Source organism: Gallinula chloropus (genome assembly GCF_964237585.1).
Source record: "Gallinula chloropus genome assembly, chromosome: 9".
Lineage (NCBI taxonomy): Eukaryota > Metazoa > Chordata > Aves > Gruiformes > Rallidae > Gallinula > Gallinula chloropus.
The window spans coordinates 16,508,338-16,528,989 of NC_140094.1; the positions used below are offsets into that span (position 1 = coordinate 16,508,338).

The 20,652-nt window shown below is 42.5% G+C and overlaps 1 protein-coding gene across 1 annotated transcript in view; it reads right to left on the reverse strand.

The window, feature by feature from the left end:
* Positions 1 to 20,652, reverse strand: part of ADAMTS17 (ADAM metallopeptidase with thrombospondin type 1 motif 17) — a gene marked incomplete at both ends in the record, with an annotated part of 181,627 nt that overhangs the window by 95,956 nt on the left and 65,019 nt on the right. The window contains one exon of the mRNA XM_084268070.1: positions 14,063 to 14,168. Coding sequence (XP_084124196.1) covers positions 14,063 to 14,168 — 106 coding nt within the window. The remainder of the gene's footprint in view (positions 1 to 14,062; positions 14,169 to 20,652) is intronic.

The window sequence follows — 20,652 nt, forward strand, 5'->3', positions numbered from 1 at the left end:
CTCAAATCAATATAGGTCACTAAGCAGAGAATGTATGTCAACAGTTCTCAGCAGCTACTGACTTGGGCTGGATTTGAACCAGCAACTTAGAAGTGGGAGACGGCGTATCACATAATCAGGCCTGTGAGCCGTCCAGTCCCAAATCGAGTTCAATGTTAGGAATTTTTATTAACGTTTGAAATTGAAGCTGCATCACTGGAAAGATGCCTACTTCTGAACTGGTTCAACATGTTTAACATTTCAATATAAAATGCTGATATCTTGCAAGTTATGAGGTTTCCAACCAGTTGAGAAGAAAGGCATACCAGAGGCAGAAGTGGAAAGGGGTTGCTCATTACAGCTGGAATTATAATAGGAGCTGCAGTGCAAAATGAGGACAGTGAGTTTAAGAGAGCAACCTAGGAAGGTGATGCATCTGCAAAGCAACTGAAAAGAGGCAGAGGCAGCCAGAGAAGGGAATCTGTGCGAGGCTTGGGTGGAGGGTAAACTAACAGATGCTGGGGAAAGGCTGAGGTGAGCTGAGCTGGGGAGGAGGCAATGAAACTGCTTGCGTAACCTCCTTATAAAAACAATGGTCACTAGAACTGTTGGTTTAATGGAAAACAGGCTTTTTCACCTTGTGCTTTGCAAACACGTAAACACAGTTACTTAACTGTAACTCAGCTATTTCAGAAGCTGTCAGGAGGTACTTTGGGAAGTTGTGATTAAGAGAGAGAGATGAATCTACCTAAAGCATTTGAAGTAATCAATGATGGTCATTGTGTACATCAAGTTATCCCCAACAGGGATGTTCAGGATGGGTGCTGAGTTATTGTTGGTTTTTGGTTTTTTTTTTATCAGGAGAGACAACATTTAGAGGAAGCCATGACTACTGAAGTCTTGTTTTCATAACCAAGTTTATGTCACTCTCCAATAATGAAGTAACCAGATATTTTATGTGGTTATCTACTCATCAAACAGCCAAGAAGTCAACAACAGCGAGTGAGAACACACGAACGCCTATGGTGAATAACAGTGAGGAAAGCTGTGGTTTATTCAGCTGCATGACAGATTCAGCTCTTTATGATATGGTTTTCATTTAAAAAGAATTAGTTCTTTTCCCATGGAATCTGGAAGGCAGCAAGTATGAGCTTGTGCCGCAAGGGACAGATAGCAAACATAGACTGACATGGCAGGAACTGGCAGTGTGGCCTTTTACTTGTTCAAATATTTCATCTGAAAGCTTGCTGCTGCCTGCGTGGTCCTAGATACCTATAACAGAGCTGGCCAAACCGCACTGACATCAACAACCATCCTGTTATACAGTTCAACTGAAGTTAGACTAAGGCCATGAAGGATAGGGGGAATCATTTTATGATCTTCTCCCCAGCAATAACATCAGATGCTCACACTATTGACTATTTCTTCCAGCACTGATTGCTCATATGCTCCTCTCTCCAGAATCCCACCCAGTTTTGCAGAGCGGCTGATTCGCAGCAGCGCAGGCATTCGGTAGGATGAAGGAATCTGGTTGGGATGCAGCTGAACACTTCCCATTCTGATGGCCTGCCTCCACTGCATCTAATTTGTAGGATGTGGTCTCAGCATAACAACCTTTCTCTGAAAAAGGTTCTGAGACTGCAGGGGGTAGTGTACCTTGGGGCAGAAAAAGGAGGGCTCCACATACCACTAAAACTTAGTCAAAGCTAAAGTTGACCTACAAGTACAAATAAACTTGGTGGAAACTCCACGTTGAAGAGGCAGCATTACCTCAAGGAAACACCCTTCTTCCTTCTGATCTTAATCCTCACTTCTTTCTAGATCTCACATAGTATCCAATACAAATCTTTAAACATGAGAGCTGCCACCCAGAGTAGCTCCAGCACTATGCCTTCAGACTCAGGAACGACTGTGATTACACAGGACAGTGCAAACCATTCAGTAACAACTCAGCACAGGCAGGGGGTCCTGTCCTGTTTAGAATCCCATCTCTCTGAGAGAAGACTTAAAAATGCAAAGTAAGGTACAACACTGTTATTGGGGTGAGTAAATAATGGCTGTAACAGTCCCCTACTTCATCAGGAACCAACAGTGGCCAGAGTGGTCCAGTCTGATGCAGCAGGGACTCGCCTGAACCTGTGCAGGCAATGGAGAGATGGGTAAGGCTCGTGCAATGACTCTAATGACATGAGCACTGCCCAACACCACATGGGAATGACTGCCCAGGGTTAGAAATGCTCCTTCTCTGCCCCCACACCCTCCCAACATGATCAGGAGCTCAGGTCACACTTACAGTAACAAATTGACTGTCTTTCACATTGATCTGAGCATACAAGGGCTGCCATTCAAGCCTCTTTTTTTGCTGCACGGACCACAACCTCTCGCAGCGTGTAGATTCTTGGCCCTTTCGCACACCTAGAGCACCACCCCATCTCCACAGCAGTTGTCCAACCAAATGCTCAGCATTCCCAATCCCTTTCCCATACTTTGATACACGCCAACAATACACAGAAGCAACAGGTTTCTGACACAACAGCATCAGTCAGAGTCAAGGGTTGTTTTAACAGCCCAATACCTGTTGAAGAGCTGAACACGGATACATCAAAACCCGCTTGCTGTACAACATGCACCAGTGACTCTGCTGGGAATCACTTCTCTCAGGCCATCAATGAGGAGACACTGGCTGCTTGTCATCATCACAGCTGAGCCGTGATCCTAAAGCAAGAACAAAGTTATCTAAGGGCCACAGGGTAACATCCCCATGGAAATGTATGCACTAAGCTGTTTCCTTGCCCTCCAAAAGATTTAATCCACTTCCTGGATATAAAATATTCTGTCTCGCTGGCTTCAGTCTGGTTTCAGAGAACAAGGAATTATTGCAGGAGGAGGACAGTGACTATGAATGAAACTGGTGGGCTGAGATGGACTGCTCATTTCTTTCTACTGATGAGCAGAGGCTGCTGTGCTCCATCTGTAGCTCCTTGCATGCAGAAAGCACCCTGGTGCATCACAGCAGTAACAGGCTGAAGGGTAACAAGCTGTTTGCTTTCAGCACTGCCTGAAGTGGGTGAGAATGAGACCTCAAAAAATGTGACATGCATTTCCTCAGAAGATGAAAAGGGAATATAAATTGTAGGGTGGAAAAAAGACAAAACCCTAGGATAGCTGGGTGGGATTTCCCACCCACTTGGGAAGAAAGACAAAAGCTCAATAAGAACAGCTAAGGGGTCTGTCACTCAAAGTGTTAGCAGCTATGGGGAGGCTCTTGCATGCAATCACTTGAGTGCATTTTCCCAAAACTCCTGTGAAACCAGTGAAAGCCTACAGTCAAATACATTAATAACCAAGGTTCAAACCTGAATGAAGAGAAGCAACACAAGCCCCTCTTAAAAAGAAATGCAAGGAGAAGGGACAGACAGTTAAGTGTATCTGCCAAATATGTGCAACACAAGTAACCACAAATGTCCCACATTCTACCCCACCAGGAAGCCACCCACTGCTGAGTACTGGGGGAAGCCAGGCAGCCTGGGGAATGCACTGCAGGAGTCAGGAATGCTGGCTGCCTTCCTCACAAGGGGAGATGAATTCTCCATTCCTGGAGGTGGGAATGAGGAGATGGCTAACATCAAAAGACAGAGAGGTGTAAAGTAACTGTAATATATATAACTCTACCAGTATCAAGTTATCTGAAGTCCCCAGAGGAGCCAGTGGGTATGTGCTTTATGGTTCCCAGAGCAGCAGAAGTCCTTTTCACAGAAAGAAATGCTTTCAGTCTCTTTCTTTTATTCTTCTTTCTTGGTCTACATTGCCAATCACTGTGGGCTTGTAGATTCAATGCAAGAAATCCATCCTATGTGTCCCTCTTACACTGGTTCACCAAAACGACACATGATTGCAGTGGACAGTAACAAATCTGCATCTCTCTTTTCCTTGCAAGAATTAAAAAAACCCAGACCCAAACAAACCTGTACAGAAAAAAAGCTGCACAGGAAATGCCTGATCCAGTTCCATTAGTTGCAGTTATAATCTACCAATGGATCAGTCTGCAGTAGTTCACCTGAAGACATTTGCTATAAGGACATGGAATTTTGAGAGGTGTCCTTGTTACAGCCACTCCTATCACTCAGGAGAGCTCCCCATCCTTACAAAACCTCTTTTTCCAGTAATCCTCCTCTCATATACCAGCTCCCTAAACTCTTGGGATTTTTCATAATGGTGCAGCTGGGAAAATCATTCATAATCCCAGAACCATCTGGCCTTGGTTCTTCGTAAATGATTTTAAAAGCTCAGCACGCTATCTCACTTAGTCTCAATCATTTGGTCGGCAGGGAGAGACTTGATATCAAACAGGAACCTTGCAAATTATGGCTTGGTATCAAAGCAATTTGGAAATGATATGTTCAGACCAATACTGAAGTGGAATTCTTTGGGCAGTGTGCGTGCCTAGTTGCCTACAAACCTCAAGGCTAATGAAGCCAAGTTTGCTTTCATATTGTCTAGGAATGCCACGGGAAGAAAGCAAAAAACAACTTGAAAAAAGATACTCTTGCTTTGATGACTTTGGCTTGAACATGTTAATGTGAAGACAAATTGCAGAGAAGGAACTAAAAAGTCTGTTATCTTCACAAGAAGGTATGTCTTTAGAGGGTCTTTAGCTGATAAGAAGTGCAGCATGCATGTCATTTAACTGATGACAGCTTTCTGGAGCCTGCATCGGAGCTTTTCCTCATGTGATTCTGTTCATTAAACTCAGAAGTGCTGCCTTCAGCAAACCTGGGAAGTTTGTTTCAAAATACACCATAAACATTTCAGAATGAGCTGCAGGAATGTATCATAGTACTTACCATGCAAAAAGAAAATTCTAACACATTTTTCTCAACAACCAAGTTGGTTGGGTTTTTTTTTCTTTGAATGGAGAGAAGCCTCAGGATCACATCTGGATTGGTATTGAAAAGGTGTGAGTAACAGAGTGAAATAACGGGGAAAGAAGTAAAAAAAATATGCCAAATGGAGAGGATGACACTTTAAATAAGCAGATGGAAGTTGATGCTTGTGCACACGAGCAGAAAAGCAGCAAAGTCATTATTATAATGCTCCTGTAGGAAAACCCAGTTTGACACTTTAAAGGTAGAAAACCCAGGCAGTCTGCATTTTTATCAAAAAATGGCCACTGATGACCATAGTGGCTCATGATGGATACTAGGAAAAGTTCAGACCTCTTGGACTAAATCTCTCCCATGTTACATAGCAAGCAGCTTGACTTGGGTTAAAGGAATTTGCTCACTGAAAGGTGCTAAGGGTTGGGTTCTGGAGGAAAAAAAGGAAGCAGTGCTTCTCCTTGGAAGGAAAGATGCTTTCTCTAACTATAAAGACTATCTAAACTAAGAAACAAACTGTTCCTAGGGAGCATGTCTTTATCCTAGTCTAGTTTTAATGTGTATGATTAAAACAAATATTGAAAATGTTAGATTAGAAACCTGCCACTTCATTAGCTATCTCGGGAGCGATGCCAGCAGTGGACATCAGAAACTTCTGAAAGGTCAAACTGTCCCATGTGTGGATAAGATCTGGCAGACAAACAGAGTGTCTCAGTGGAACTGGAAGCAGAGGATAAAGGCAAAGTAAAAAATACACGGTTTTTAAGGCTCACCACCTTAAGCTAATTAGAGCCCAGCAGGAAGGAAATTGTTCAAAGCAAGCAAGAACAAACCATTATGATCAGACACCTTTTGCTTAGGTGTGTTTTAACTAAACAAGAACAAAAGAAGACTAAGAAAACTATGACTTATTCTTCTCTATTTTTAAAATGGGTTCAAGTAAAGACATAGATGACAAAACTCCGGGCTGGGTTGGATCCAGCAATAGAAAGAGGCACAGCATCTGCTGTAGGGAGGATTTTGCAAATGGAAAGGGATCAGTGAGAACAAAGAAGGCCAGTTCATTTCATTTGTCTAGTAAACTCTTTTTGCTGAGTTTTATTCCCCAACATAACTGTTGGCCAAGAGGCAGCCAACCTTGTCCCACTACAGCACAGCCTTCCACTGACATAACGGTAAAGGGAATCACATTTTTAGAGGCAGCATTTCCCCTGGCATTGCTGCTGCTGAGTTACTACCGAAGACTTTTCCAAGTGACAGTTTGGGATTTATCACCTTCCCCAGCTCTGCAGTCATTTTCACCTGGAACCTGTCGAACTCAGCAGGCCAGGCAGACAGTGTGGCTTACAGGCTATTGGAACCCAACTGCTAGTGGAAAAGTAAATATTCCAGCTAGATTTCTGCCCTTGTATAAAAACAAATGATTATTTCGTAAATGGCACTTGCAAACCTAATATTTCCTGTCTTGGTGTGTAATGTAGAGGTTGCACAATGAAGACTTGTACTGTCCCTATGTTTTGGGTCACTGGGTGCACAAGGCAGTTGCCAGCAAAGCCAATGAAGTATGAAACCAGAACCCTTGTAGCAGGAAGCACATGCAAGATTTGCCAAATCATTACGGCCCAGCTATTTAGCACGGCCTTGGCTTACTCAGCAGAATAAGCCTTCAAAAAGACACAGCTGGCAAAGTCACAAAGCTATTGATTAAATGAAAATTGTGTTTGTCTGGGAGTTTCTAAATGATTGTCGTTTGCCTGTTTGGTGCAGTTTTATTATGTTAAGTAAAGCTGTACAAGATGACCAGAAACAAAGAAATTAGAAGGACTGCAAGAGCTTGTTGCTTCACTAGGGATTACACAGACATCCTTCACAAAGCACAAAGTAAAACCATAGAAACCCTTGCCCAGAACCACACTAATGCTTGCCACAAGAGTTCAGAAAGCAATGGGAGGTGGACATTCCCACGCCTAGTTCCAATGTGGTTACATTCCAGTACTGTAAATAAACTATCAAACTTGGAAGGTAAAAGGGTGAGAAAAGATACATATGATGGGGGGAGGTACCCTATCACCATGTGAGGATTAGCAGGTTCAGTAATCTCACCTGTAAATATCTTGCAATTTTACATGAAACAAAAAACCCCAAACCCAAACCAGGCCTATTATCCAGAGTCTGGCACAGGATACTACTCAAACCTCTCCATTTCTCCTTCACAATCTTCTCTCCCTCTGTGTGCTCTCCATGTGATTTTCTTTATGTGAGTTTTCTCTATGTGATACCCTGCTGTCATTGCATAAATGACTTGCCCAGACAAGGTTAATACAGCAGAGACATTGTATTTCTGGGATTCCAATTAACTTACTCAGCTGTCATGTCCTGCATTATGCTCGGCAAACACAATTTCTCTTTACTGGTGCTCCACTACTACCTCTTTCTCAGGTCAAAACATCCATGCTTCCAGAAGTCTCCACTGATTTACATGTTTAGATCTATATCTGGTTTTGATCTCTGCTTCCTTTTTACTTACTTAGAACACAGTTTTCAGAAAGCTATTACCAAACCACTAATATCAAGCTACTTAAGTATGTAAGATCTTTTTGTTATCTAAAACAGACCCCTCGGTGTGTTACCAAAAAGTGAAGCAGCACCTTTGGAAATTTTAGACTATACCAAGTTCTCTCTCAAACCCAGAATAGGTTATTGAATAATTGCTTTGACTAGATCATACCGATTCTGATGTTCAAACACGTATGATCGAACAGCCCATGCTCCAGTACGTCCTTTCAGAGTTGTACAGAGAAGGGCAACTTAACTGTGAAAATGTGCTTGCAATTATCTGTGGAAGAATGAAACCTGGGAGGAGGGGAACAAGAAAAGGGAGCCTGGGAACAGAGAAAGACATTCCACAACAGATTTACAACACAAATGGCAGAAAATAAAATTAGCAACTCCAGGGTGGGTACGGACTGTTGCCAGCGTTTTTGGCCAGCCTCAGGGTATGTCTACACAGCAGTCTGTCACTCCCAGGAATCCTGCAACTGCAATATACTGCAGTAGTGACATACTAGTGAAATGTAGCTGGGGCAGTAACTGCCTGAATCAAACTACTCAGCTACTCAGGAAGTCTTGGTGTACCAACACAGTGACCAGCTTGCTAAAGTAAAGCTTGCCTGGCATTGGCTCTGGCTCCAGTCTGCCTTGGGATCCAACTGACCTTGATTTTCAACCCCTGCAAACACACACGTGAGTTCCAACACATCACCTTTTGCAGCATGGTCAGGACAGCTACAGAGGGTTTTACACAGCACAAGGCAGAATCTACATCCCAGCTGCCAGCAGTGCCCTTGGAGAGGTATATCCAGTCACAAGAGAGATCCTGTTGCCACTGGTTGCATCCCTGAGCTACCACATAAATGGACACTACAGGCCCACAAGACAGTCACTTCTTTGCAAAGTCTCTCTCTGGTAAAACATTTATGCACAGGAGTGAATAAGATGCCTGTGGGCATGTGTTAAACTAGAGCCTTTAACTACATGCTGAAGCACTACACTGTGCAAAGAAGTTTGGCCTCATTGGCAGGACAGAGGGACAAGAGTTAAAATTGAAGTTGTCCAGATAATCCTGAAAGTGAGACTTTGGTGCTTCCACATATTTGATTCTGCAACTTTAGTAATGTTGTTTTTAATGCCTTTTGGGAGGTTAAGACGTAATCTGGGGACAGATTGTTTCCTGGCAATTAATTGGTGTACTTTAGCAATAGCAATGAAGAAAAACATTCCACAGAATTTCAGGACAGGCAGAACCTGCCTGATAAATGTGGGACTAACTTGTGCCTCTGCTACACTTCAGAAACAGCAGTTGCAAGGTCTGCTGCCTTTTCTGTGACTGATCTTGCTGTCAGCACCATAACACTAGAGGATCCTACTGGTTGTTTTCTCATACTTAAAAAACCCAGCTCCTTGCATTTGTCATCATAACAATGCAGGTGGTCAAAAAAGCAACACAGAGCACAAAAGAAAGTCCAGGTAGGAGCTTTTCTGAAAAGTAACGTTGGTCAGGCCATAAACTACACTTGGCTGCCTATGTTGGTAGAGCCATGCATTCAAGGGTAGACTAAGGTAAGCTGGTCTAATAAAAACAGAAAGTTGTGGGGCCTTGGTTATTTATTTTTTTTTCCAAAACAGCTTCTTTGTTCCTCTACCTTGCCTCTATATGTTATAATCCCAGGCTAAAATGAGAACACTTGTGGCAAAGTTCTCTCCATTTTTATAGTGCTTCCAGAACTGCTCCCCTCACACCACCACCATGACTTGGCTGGCAGGTTCCACTGGGGCCAACACAACGCTGGCTGGAATCACAAACAGTCAGCTTAAGAAATAGTTTTGTATCAGCACAGTGTGTGCTCTGCAGCACTACCTGACTGCTCAGATCAGTGTCCCATTTACTCTGGTGGTCTTCAGCTTCCATGTGAAACTTTCAAGTTTCAAAATGTATTATGAATATATGTATTTTTATAAATTGCAGGGTGGGGGAGAAAGGGGACTGTTAATCTCCTGTTTGGTTGTTAGGAATTAAGTCTGCATACCTGCACCACACTGACCCAGCTTTGCCACGGTAAATTGCCCAGGATGTTATTCTGTCCCCCTTGGATCTGCTCATGTCCCATTCCCCTTCAGCCTGGGACATACTCGCCTTCTGCTTTACAACCATTTGCACGACATGATCTCTCTGCTGGGTGCTGAGCTGGACAGATCAGGGAGGGAAGTTTATTTCCTGGTTTATGAGCATAAATATTAGGCCACAACAGAAAGATCCAGGGAGTGTTTTTCCCTTACCTGCAACACCACTGTTACTTAAGACACACCACAAAGGTCATAATTATGCAGCAAATAATTACGCACCCTAAAGTAATTTTAACCAAGCTACATCAATCAATGCTTCACATCTAAAGCAAATAGTCATATTGGACAGCAACCAAACAGTTCTAAACTCTCCTCCTGGCTGATTCCAAATCCAGAGCTGTTTGGTTTGCACACTATAAGCTTTTTACCTTTGGACTCATTTTTGTCCTCATCTGTTTCAGCTTCCAGCTTGAGGCCATGCGGTTTCAGACTGTTGGCAACAGATTGCATCTCGCTTGTTGTGAGTTGATTTTGATTCACTTTAAGGGCATCTGAGACAGCATGGCTTCCAGCCATACCACCTCCAGCTATTCTCTCTCCATCCAGGCAGTGCCAGGTTCTGCTAGCTCATGAATGGGAATCTTCCCTCCACACCCAAGCCTGTCCCCCATCCCACAACCGGAAAGCCGAAGCTGTTGAAAGAAACAGGAATGGCAACAAAGCTGGCATTGTTGTCCAGAAAAACCACTGGCTACAGCCCACCCACCTCATTTAGGGGATAACGGATATAAGGATGAATCACAGCTCGTGTTTAAAAAGCTTATTTGCTTTTTTGTCTGGAGAATGCCTTGAGAACGGTAACGATGTCACTGCTGCAGACAAGAAGAGAACCAGGGGAGGGAAAAGCAGCACTATTTTTCTAAAAGTCACAGTGGTTCAGGGTGGTCTTTGAGGTAGGAATCTCACATCAACTTCACACTGGTGCAGTTCAGGGAGGAAAAGGGAAGCCCCATGCAGGATCCCCTTGACAATGGTAGGGCAAATTCAAGCTCTTATGGATGGAGTTGCCCTGGGGATGGAGTTGCCCTGCTAGTCTGAGGAAAGAAAGTGTTCAGCATATGAAATGGTTGATAATGCAACGACCTTGGACTCAGACTTTAAGACTCGAGGGATCACTCTGTTCACTGCCTTCCATTTTGTAGGTCAGAGCACAGCTCTCCACCCAGCAACCCCTGCATAAAAAACAGCTAACTGTGCTTACACTGAAGTGTGTTATTTAAAAAGGCATCAACTACTGACCATGCTGAATGAGGGTTTGTTGAGGGTCCTGTCTTCTATGGTAAGAATTTTATGATTTGCAGCCTCATCACATATTCAGTGGTCTCTACCCTGCCCGTAACCTTTTTGCAAAGTTGTTCTCCTGGACTCTTTGCAGGAAAAAATGTGCCTGAACACAAAGGATGCTCCTTTAGTGTCCATGGACCTAAATTATTGCTCCAGATTTGAAGAGATAATTACAACAGATAAAAGCTACATCACACATCCTATCATCAAGCAACAACTCTGAAGATGAACTTTTATAGGCTCTATAAGCATCACCCTAATGGACTTATTTAATGATGTCTCCATGTTTTCACAGTGCAGCTGTCTGTAACAGTGTTTTTTTGCAGTGAGTCCAAATGACTTTAGTGGCATATTAGGAATCTGATTCATCAATTAGTAATCCATTCACTTTTTCCAAAGTCTACATTAGAAACTATCTGCGATTGCCAAACTGGGCTTGTGATCTCCAGAGATATTTGTTGGTCTTAGGGCAAGAAGTAATAAATCTCAGCTTTTCTACACATAAGAAAATGAGCCTTCAATAAAGCACACACTTCTGTCTCTCCAAAATACATAAATTTACCAATATGGATGTAAGTTTTGATTGGAATTTTTTTCATTTTAATTAATAAACTTGCACCCATTTTCATGTTTAGACCTGAAGCTAATGTCAGTTTCTTTGTCTTTATCTCTGCAATGTGTTTCCTTACATTTCAAAGTCACTTAAAAATGACAAGTTTGTAGATAAAATGTGCAAATAATCCTTCTACTTGCACAAGGCATGCTGAAGCAGGAGTGCTCCGACAAGGAGAATTCTGACACCTAGTAAGGTCAATGAAAAGATTCCTGTTGACTTCAATGCCAGAAAGGAACTGGTAAATTGACCAGACTTTGAAATAATGAAACCACTGGTGGATGACAGTATAGATGATTCTGATGCTCAGATTGGGTGATGTTTTCATTTGGCACACTGGGGTTTGATTATGCATGCTTATGGCTGGGTTTAAGCAAGGGTAGAGGGTGCAGAAAGGCTGGAGGACTTGCTCCAGTGTGTGAGAGAACTGTGAAATGGGCTAACCTGGAACATGCCCCCAAAACACCTGTGGCAGCAGAATCCTGCCAGCAGCTTCTCTAACCTTCCCCAGATGGCTGATTCAGTGGTAGCCTTCCTGGCTCACTTGCCTTCCGAGACCTACATCCCCACTCCCAGACACTTTAAATCCCTAGAGTGACTCTTACAGACCTTTCAAGTGCCTCAAGTACTCTTCCCAGTGTCTCTTGCTTGAGCATGCTCTAGTCTTGTCTCTCTGAGACAAGGGGCTCATGAGGCAGTTCTTTTAGAAAATGCAGTCTCCCTTGTCATTTGCCATCTGCAATTTTCATTTGAGCTCTAGATTTCTCCCCACAATGGGGTCTATGACTGTCCTGAAGCAGAAGACACTCTACAAAAGCACACTCACTGTCCAGATCCTGCAGGGTACTGAACTTAAGTCACTCTCTGTCAGGCCCTTTAGACATCTTCTATCCACCTACTGAAATAGTTTTCCATTCAGAGGCAAAGACAAAAAACCAGCAGAGAGAGGACATTGTGGTCTCACCACCAAAATTGCACTCAGAAAAGAAAATGGATTTTTCTATATCCTGCACAGACAGAAAGCTGTATCTGAAAGCATTACACCCCCTATTTTTGTTGTGGATTTTTTGCAAGGCATTATTAGAAGGAAGCTTGACAGCTCTGCTGGGAAACTTGGCAAACACCAGGGCAGACCAGTCTCACTCTTTTACACAGCTGGATTTTCTGCAGCTCAAGTATTTTTCCCTTCTGCTCTTGGCCCATCCAAAGATGAGTGCTGAATTTCCCTTAACATTACCCACAGGTTAATTTGTTATTAAGTTTAGGCTCAGTTTAACATTTTGGCATGCAATTTAAATAAAACCAAAACCAAATGTCCTTCATTTCTGCTGAAACCACCCTTGGTTTGGCTCAGCTGCCTTCGGTGTCACCGGAGGGTGAACAGGAGATTCATTTTCATCTTGTCACTTTTGGCAGTAACCTAAATATCCTCCATGCAACTTTGAAATCTATTGCCATAAAATAGTTCTCTGTCATGGAAAAAGACTGGCCAGAATCTGATCTCGATACATTGGCTCTGGCTTAGCTGTCAAATACTTGTTACTGTAGAAAAGGAAGATAGAATGAACATGAACAGTAGGGAGTCCAGAAGGGTGCAGACAGAATTTACGGACAACTCCTAACTGAAGGAACACTGGTGGGATTTCCCACCTTCCCACCCAAAGAGGCTAAAGGAAGGCGTATTTGAAAATCCCATAGGTACTGCCCTGCCCCTGTATAAATTTATTCCTGGTCTAATTCAATACCTTACACAGTCTAACTGTGCCACAGTGCAACCAGAGTGATGTCAATGGAAAGGGAAAAAAGCTCGTAAGTATTATGAGTAAGTGCATATTACACTTGGTCTGGAAAGCAGAGCATCCTTTGGGTTAACTCATTAACTGCACTAAGACGATGCAGGTGACTCTTCCAGTCAATTCTGGTTTCTCCTCTCCATGGAATATTTACAGGTAGCTTTAAAAACTCTCTAAAGTCACCTGCAGAAAGCACCTGGTAATCTCATTCTGCGTATTTCTGCCTGTCTGGGAGTTACCATGTTCTTTGCTGGCTTTTCAGTCAGTGTTTGAAGTGTGTCCATTAGCTGTGACTGAGCTGATAAATCAAGTTATATGATTTCTTTCTGTTGATCAAATAACTCTGCTTAAGGGCATTTCCAAAGCAGCCACGTTTACAATTTCAGTGGCAGTAGATTACTTCACATGCAGAGATGAAACCATTACCAAAGCATTTAACTACTCAAACCTTGACATCAACACCTGAACTTCAGAGAAAATTTAGCAAGTTCAAAGATTCTGAAGCTGATGTCGTTTTTGTGGACCTATCCTACAGCATAAAGACAAGCAGATTTTGGCTCTAGACTACTACCATCAGTAATTTAAGAGAACGAGGCCTTTTTGTGCTACTCAAAAGCAAAATATGGAGTGGAATATAGAGAAGGATCAAACAGATTTATGTGTACTGAAATGAATATTTATGTAAGCCTCCTAAAATTAAGTTGTTTGTCAACCTGATAGATTTATGAAACCATAACCAACATGCCACACCACTAATTTCACTTGTATGGCTTAAAATAAGCATATGCTACAGTGGTGTCAGTAAAGAAACAAACAGAAGGACAAGTTCTTACTTGTGCCCAAGTTCATGTGCAATTGTAAATGCCAGATTGAGACCGTTGTCTTCAGCAAGAACACACTTTCTCTTGGCACTGCAGACACCTCCCAGGTAAGCAATTCCTGCAAGAGAAACACAGACAATGCTCTCATCAGAATCAGTTAACCAGCTTGTTCAGTCAAAACATACAGCAGTCACTCAACCAAAAATGATAGAAAGGCACCTAGTATGAAAAACATTAACACAGTTTGCACAGAAAATCATCTGAGGATTTTGTTCATCATCCCATTGAAAAATCAGTCTAGAATTTTGTCAGACAGGAGACAAGTCAAACACACTGACCTTCACTGCTTTCAGTGGAAAATATTTTTCATTGTCCAGACAAACTCAAAATTCAATCTATGTTTGTCTTAATGCCCCTTCCTACAGTGTTAGGAGATGCAGTGATGTAGCCTGAATAAGTGTTTAAATGGAGTTGTCCCAATTTACAGGAATAAACCAAGAAAAGTAGAGACTGTCTAAGAAGATCTTACATTTTCCTTTATTTTCATACTTAAAGAAAGCAACAGTGGTAGAATCAGAAAAGCTGGCAAACTCCTGATGGTGAGTCAGAAAGCCAATGCAAGTGGCAGAAGTCTTCATTGACTTAGTGGAATTTAGGATTTGATCCCAGGAACAATTGCACAGTACTCACTAGGCCTGTTTGTGTGGGCACCACAAATGGTTGTACGCTGAAGTCAAAAAGGAATTCACAAGTCATGGCATGAAACTTCTGCTATGGAAAAACCAGAGTCCTCATATGCCCTTCCTGCATCCAGACTGTTTCCACCAGAAAGTGCCATTCTTTTTGAAGTGTTGTGATGGCATCACAGACCACTCTCAGGACAATTTGCTGAGGAGATTTTGTTTCATCTGCCACCTAGAAACCATCCCATCTTGGGATTTATGCACCAAGATTAAAGCCAGAGCCTAAGGATGTCTCTATTTATACAAGTCCTCCACTGCTAAACAGGCACATCTCAAAGCCATGTGCACACAAAACAAGATTTCCAGATAGCAACCCAACTGCTGGGTTCACTCTGCCACTTCACACATCCCACCACGCTGGAGGAAGGGGAAATGTGACCTTCCACAAATGCCTTTCATTTTATTCACAACAGATAGTATGTGCAACAGGCAGTGCAGAAATCAGACACTAGCATTTGTTTACTTTAGAAGTGCTGCTGGTGGAAGGCCAGATTCATACCACATGCAAAAAAATGAAATGGAGATTTAATCTTTCTAAGCCACTGAGCAGAGGAAGCTGGATCTCAGCATCCTCCTTAAACTGACTTGACTTGTACTCGCAGAGCAGGCATGGCAAGGAGCTGCTGGGGAAGTGATGTGTTACTCTCAGAATGAGATTGGGACCCCATGACCCAATGAAGGGGCAGAGAACAGAATCTCAGCTGCAGGTGTCTGTAGTGTGTCTTGGGCTATGAAGATGCCTTCTGTTTCTTTTAAAGGTCCCAAAACATTCCTGGTTGATTTCTGAAAGGAAAGGAGATAATTCTCCTGTCTTTTGTCTGCTACCATGCACCCCTATGGTGACTTGCAAACAATAATACACTCATTAGCAACAGTCTCTCACTTCCAGCCCTACTTGGGATCAGCAATTTCTGGAAAGACTCTCAGCAGAAGGAAGATGCCATTTGGAAAAATGTTGGTTATTGTAAAACCAATAGCAGAAGGTCTAGTATTAAAAGGAAGTGCCAGATTTTGATTAAAGGATACAAAAAATTGAATATTTGAATCACAGAGATTAAAGGGAACAATTAGGTGACTCAGCCAATCCTGTGCAATTTTGAGTTCTTAAATCCTACCCCAGCATATATGAAACAGGGTACATGGGAGGAAGGATGCTTCAGGCCAAATTGCTAACCCTCTCCACTGCAGCATACTGTGTTGTCACAGGAGACAAAACTGTGATGGAAACCTGATCCCCAGCAGTGAGAGAAAAAACAGTGAGCTCACCTTCCCTCATTAGCTTGTCCAGCCCAGGTTCTTCCCACAGTTGTGTCCTATGACCCTGAGGGACAACCACCATCTACTCAAGAGTCACTCCTGTGGACCCTTCTGACCTTTTGGGGATGAGGCAAACAGCTCTGCAATAAACCAATCCAACCCAGCAAAAAGACACTTGTACTGAACAGGGAGGGGTATTATGGTTACCTTTCAGCATTTTTAGGTACAGCTAACATGCTTCTTACTGATAGTGTTTTACTCCCACTACTAAACTTGATTGTTCCATCTTTATCTTCCATTTGACCAGTGCTAAAATATATCTCAGTTGTATCTGGTTTGAACTGAGAGGCAACAAAACTGTATAGTGCATCTCAAGCTCAGTGGTCAATCAGGCAAGGCAGTTTAGATAGAAATGATTCATGATAATTTCCTTCTGCTTAATTTTGTAAAATGAGGCTGACTCAATGTTTGCTGTCACTTGGAGATGGAAGGGGGCAATATTTCCACCTTTGGGAGATGCAGTGTAGCAAAATAGTCTATAGAGTTCTCTCAATATATTAAAAGAGGTTAAATATCAATGAAAATGTCAGATAAATCACCTCAAATAGTAATTCTTCTGAAATCCTTGTTTAGTGGTTGTAATCCCCACCGACACTGACTGGCAATAACATTGCTCTGTGCTAAAAGCCTCATTATTCAAAGGTGGAAAACTAACAATCAAGGACTTGTACATCCCTTGGTAGCTGAAAAAGAAGTGACCGTGGCTCAGTTACAGGCTCTCGGTCACCTTATTTCTATTGGTTGTTTTCAGTGCTTAATGTGAATCCTGTGTGGCCATTTTATAATATTTGCAATGGCCAATTAAAAATGTATCCATCTAAAATTAGTTTATGATTACAATTATCAAAGATTCTGCTGCAGTGGAGCCAAGAGATCAGACAGTATAGGAAGAGAAGTGGACTGGGCAGGGAAAATCATCACCCTAGAAGGGCAAACAGAAGAAAACTCTGCAGTACATGAAACGAACTCAGTGAGAAGTCCAGCTCATGAACCACTGAGTGCTTATTAATGAGAGTCACCCTGGAACAGCAAGCCAGTTATAACAAATTGTTACAACATTTTAAGCCTGAAAAAACCTCAAAAACATTTTCAAAATACATATTTTCTATTAAACTATTTCCCAAGACCATAATTTTCTTTTGGACCAATATGTTTAACTCTTTCATTAGGACTTAAATATCAAATACACTATTGATCTGCAAAGATAACACAGTTCTTTAGCAAATGTATCTGAACCATTAAGATAAATGCAACTTTTTGTAACCCAATACAATGATCCATGCAATTGCTACGCAGAGAAAAATACGCCTTGAACTGAGAATGGCAGTAGCACAATGCTTTGGTAGCTGCATTAATACCATTTATTTTCTTCTTTGGGATGGATGGAAACTGCTGTCTGCCTCTTAAAATTCCAGATTTTTATCTAAGCCTTTCAAGTCTGAAGAACTGGAATAGAAACTTTAGGAATTTAGGCATGCTTGCAAAAATCATGACATGCTGTGGATCTACCAGGCTGGGAATAATAGAAGAGGAACTTCTCTTATTTGGTAATTTTGCTTCTGGCCCTGTCTGGGATACAGGTGGGTGAAAATGAGAAATTGGGAAGAAAACTAAAGTGAGTTTGTTTGTTTTGCCTTTGTTTGTTTTTTTTTCCTCCTGTGTTTATGCAAATATATAGACAGTGGTTTTCCTGGGGTTGGGGGGAAAGTCCTGACCTTTCCAGATACACTACTAACTGCCAGCAATTACCACAAATCTATTTCCAATATGAAAAAGGGTCAAGCAGGAGCGTCAGTGGCAGAGCAAAAGGAAAGCCAATTACTATTTTTACCAAGTGTGAGGGTTTTTTCCTTTCTCTCATGAGAAGTTGTGTAATTACAGCCCATAACTTCTGTGCTTGGGTTTGACCATGCAAAGCTATCTATGCTTCCACAGCAGTTCTTAGGGTGCAGGCAACTGTGTAAACTCAGATTTATCCAAAAAGTTGTCCTACATAAACAGTTTGCAGCTGTTGGCCTTTCTGCCAGCTAATGAGCCCTCTACTAGCAATATCTCTAAGGGGAATGATTACATGTATCCTACCAGTTCAGCTAGGCATTAGGATGTTACATACTTGCCACAGTGATAGCCAAAGCTGGAAGAAGAGTCTGGTGGGTGAGTTCACATTTTATCCTACTCGAAACACCCGAGGCTTCCTTCTGACAAACATGGAATATTCACTCAGCAAGTGGTTTGTCCAGGTACTCCAGCTTTCAACTCTCTAATGTCTTGTTTTCATTGCACTCCTAATACTTTAATCTCCTCTTTTGCCAGCCACCTCTGGATACTGAACTTTTTACTTGATTAAAACTTGGCTAGCTTTCCTCTTCTCTGTGTATTTGCTGTTGGGAAAGGAGCCAAACTTGAAGTCCTGAAGTCTGCTTGGCACGGATGGAGACTCACTGCATATCCACATGCACAGAGCAAACCTCCCATTCCCCACCATTACTAGTTTGGTGCTGAGCTGATGTTTTTCTCATCCTCCCACGATTTTCAATTTGTGCAGCTCACACATTGCCATCAATTACATTTCTGTAGCCTCTCTTAACATCCTACATAAGTAAAATCAGGAAACCCTAGAAGTGATTCATGTTCTGCCTTTCCATTCAATGGCAATAATATGTTTGACAGAGATGCCCTGCCTGTATTTACACATCAAGCCAGTCACCAAGGGAATCCTCCAGTGCTTACAATACTTAAAAATGAAAAATGCTTTTCCTTTCTATAAAGCTTGCATATAAAAGGTTCCAAAATTTAAAATAACATTAAAGAAGTGCTCATTAAACTGCCTCCAAGATAGGTAATAACACAATCCCTCCTCTACAGCTGAATAAACAGAGGTCCCAAGAAGTCAATGGTATCCAGGGGAGAAAGAACTGTATCCATAGAAGGACCCACTCCAGCATGTACAACACAGAGAGGCTAAGGCTGTTACCATCACTGTAACTCCTGAGCCTCCAGTTCCAAGTCTGGCTCATCCAGAAGAAGCTAACAGGGCGAGCTGTTCTTTCATTTTATGAGAATGTGCTAATTCAAAGCCAGACATGCAATTTTAGTGGCACAGATTAATTTGGCTTAATGACAGATAGTGATGTAGATGCCAATTTCTGTTCATCTTGCAGTAACAACATGGTTCCCATTAGAGTACAATATCCACGTATGGAAACCCTTTTGCTTAGCAGGAATTTTCATTGTCACTGTATTTAATGAAAACCACACTGGAAACAATACACCCAATATGGATCACAAATACAACCACCCAATGCACAGGAGACAGCTACAGTCAGGTACAAAACCAAATTAACAATCGTGCCAGGCGCTGTACCCAATGCAAGTCACAGTATTTTGAACTTGGGAAGGAGTTTCTGATGCCACAGACCATCTGATGGAACTGACTCCCAGACACTGCAAGGTCAGCCTGTTTCACTGCCAGGTCAGCCTGTTTCAAACAGGTCTCCCCATAAGTGTGCCTGTCCTCTCAAAGTGATGTGAAATATGAAATAAGCCCAAACTCTACATGCCCGAGAAAAAAAACCCTACATTGATAACAGGAATGCCACTTTTTCCTCTGTTTATATTTAATAAAAGGACAAAGAATGTGACCCACTGTCTGTCTCATTCTCTGGGTGCCATACATGAGAGAAAATGAGTCCAGGGAAGAAATTAGTTCAATTCACTTGACCTCTCTGAGAGGCAGAACATCCACCCGCTGCTGGGTTAAATCCCTTCTGGGGTGGGAGGTGGACGAACCATGTTGAGGAAACAGAGAGACACAGGGCTGGGCCAAATACAACTCTCAGGACTGGGGAGGCACTTGGATAACAATGGAACAGTCACAGTCCTCAAAAGGAGTTTGTATTTTTGTAGAATGTAAGAATTTAAGATCAACTACTGTCCAGGCAGGTGCATTGTGTATATGACTCCCTTTCTTTTAGCTGGTGGAGGAAAGCAGAATGGAGGATGCAGTTTCCAGCACTATTCTTTTTTGAGCATTGGTGAGCCCTTGCAATTTCTACAGGCAGAATATGATCTAGATTCCTAGGAATCCCAAGAAACCTCTAGCTAAGCGCATGTGAGGGATTCCTAGGAATTCCAAGAAACCTCTAGCTAAGGGTATGTGAGGTTCACTCTTCTGAATCATAGAATCAGCGAATCATAGAATGGTCTGGGTTGGACGGGACCCCAAGGTTCATAGAGCTCCAACCCCCTGCCACAGGCAGGGCCACCAACCTCCAACCTGGATCGACACAAGGTTGCCCAGGGCCCCATCCAACCTGGCCTTGAACACCGCCAGGGATGAGGCATCCACCACATCTTTGGGCAGCCCCTTCCAGCCCCTCACCACTCTCTCTGTAAAGAACTTCCCCCTAATATCTAATCTAAACCTTCCTTCCTTTAGTTTTAATCCATTCCCCCTTGTCCTGCCAGTCTCTGTCCTTTAACAAGCTGATTTCCCTCCTGTTTCTCAGCTCCCTTCAGGTACTGGAAGGCTGCAATGAGGTC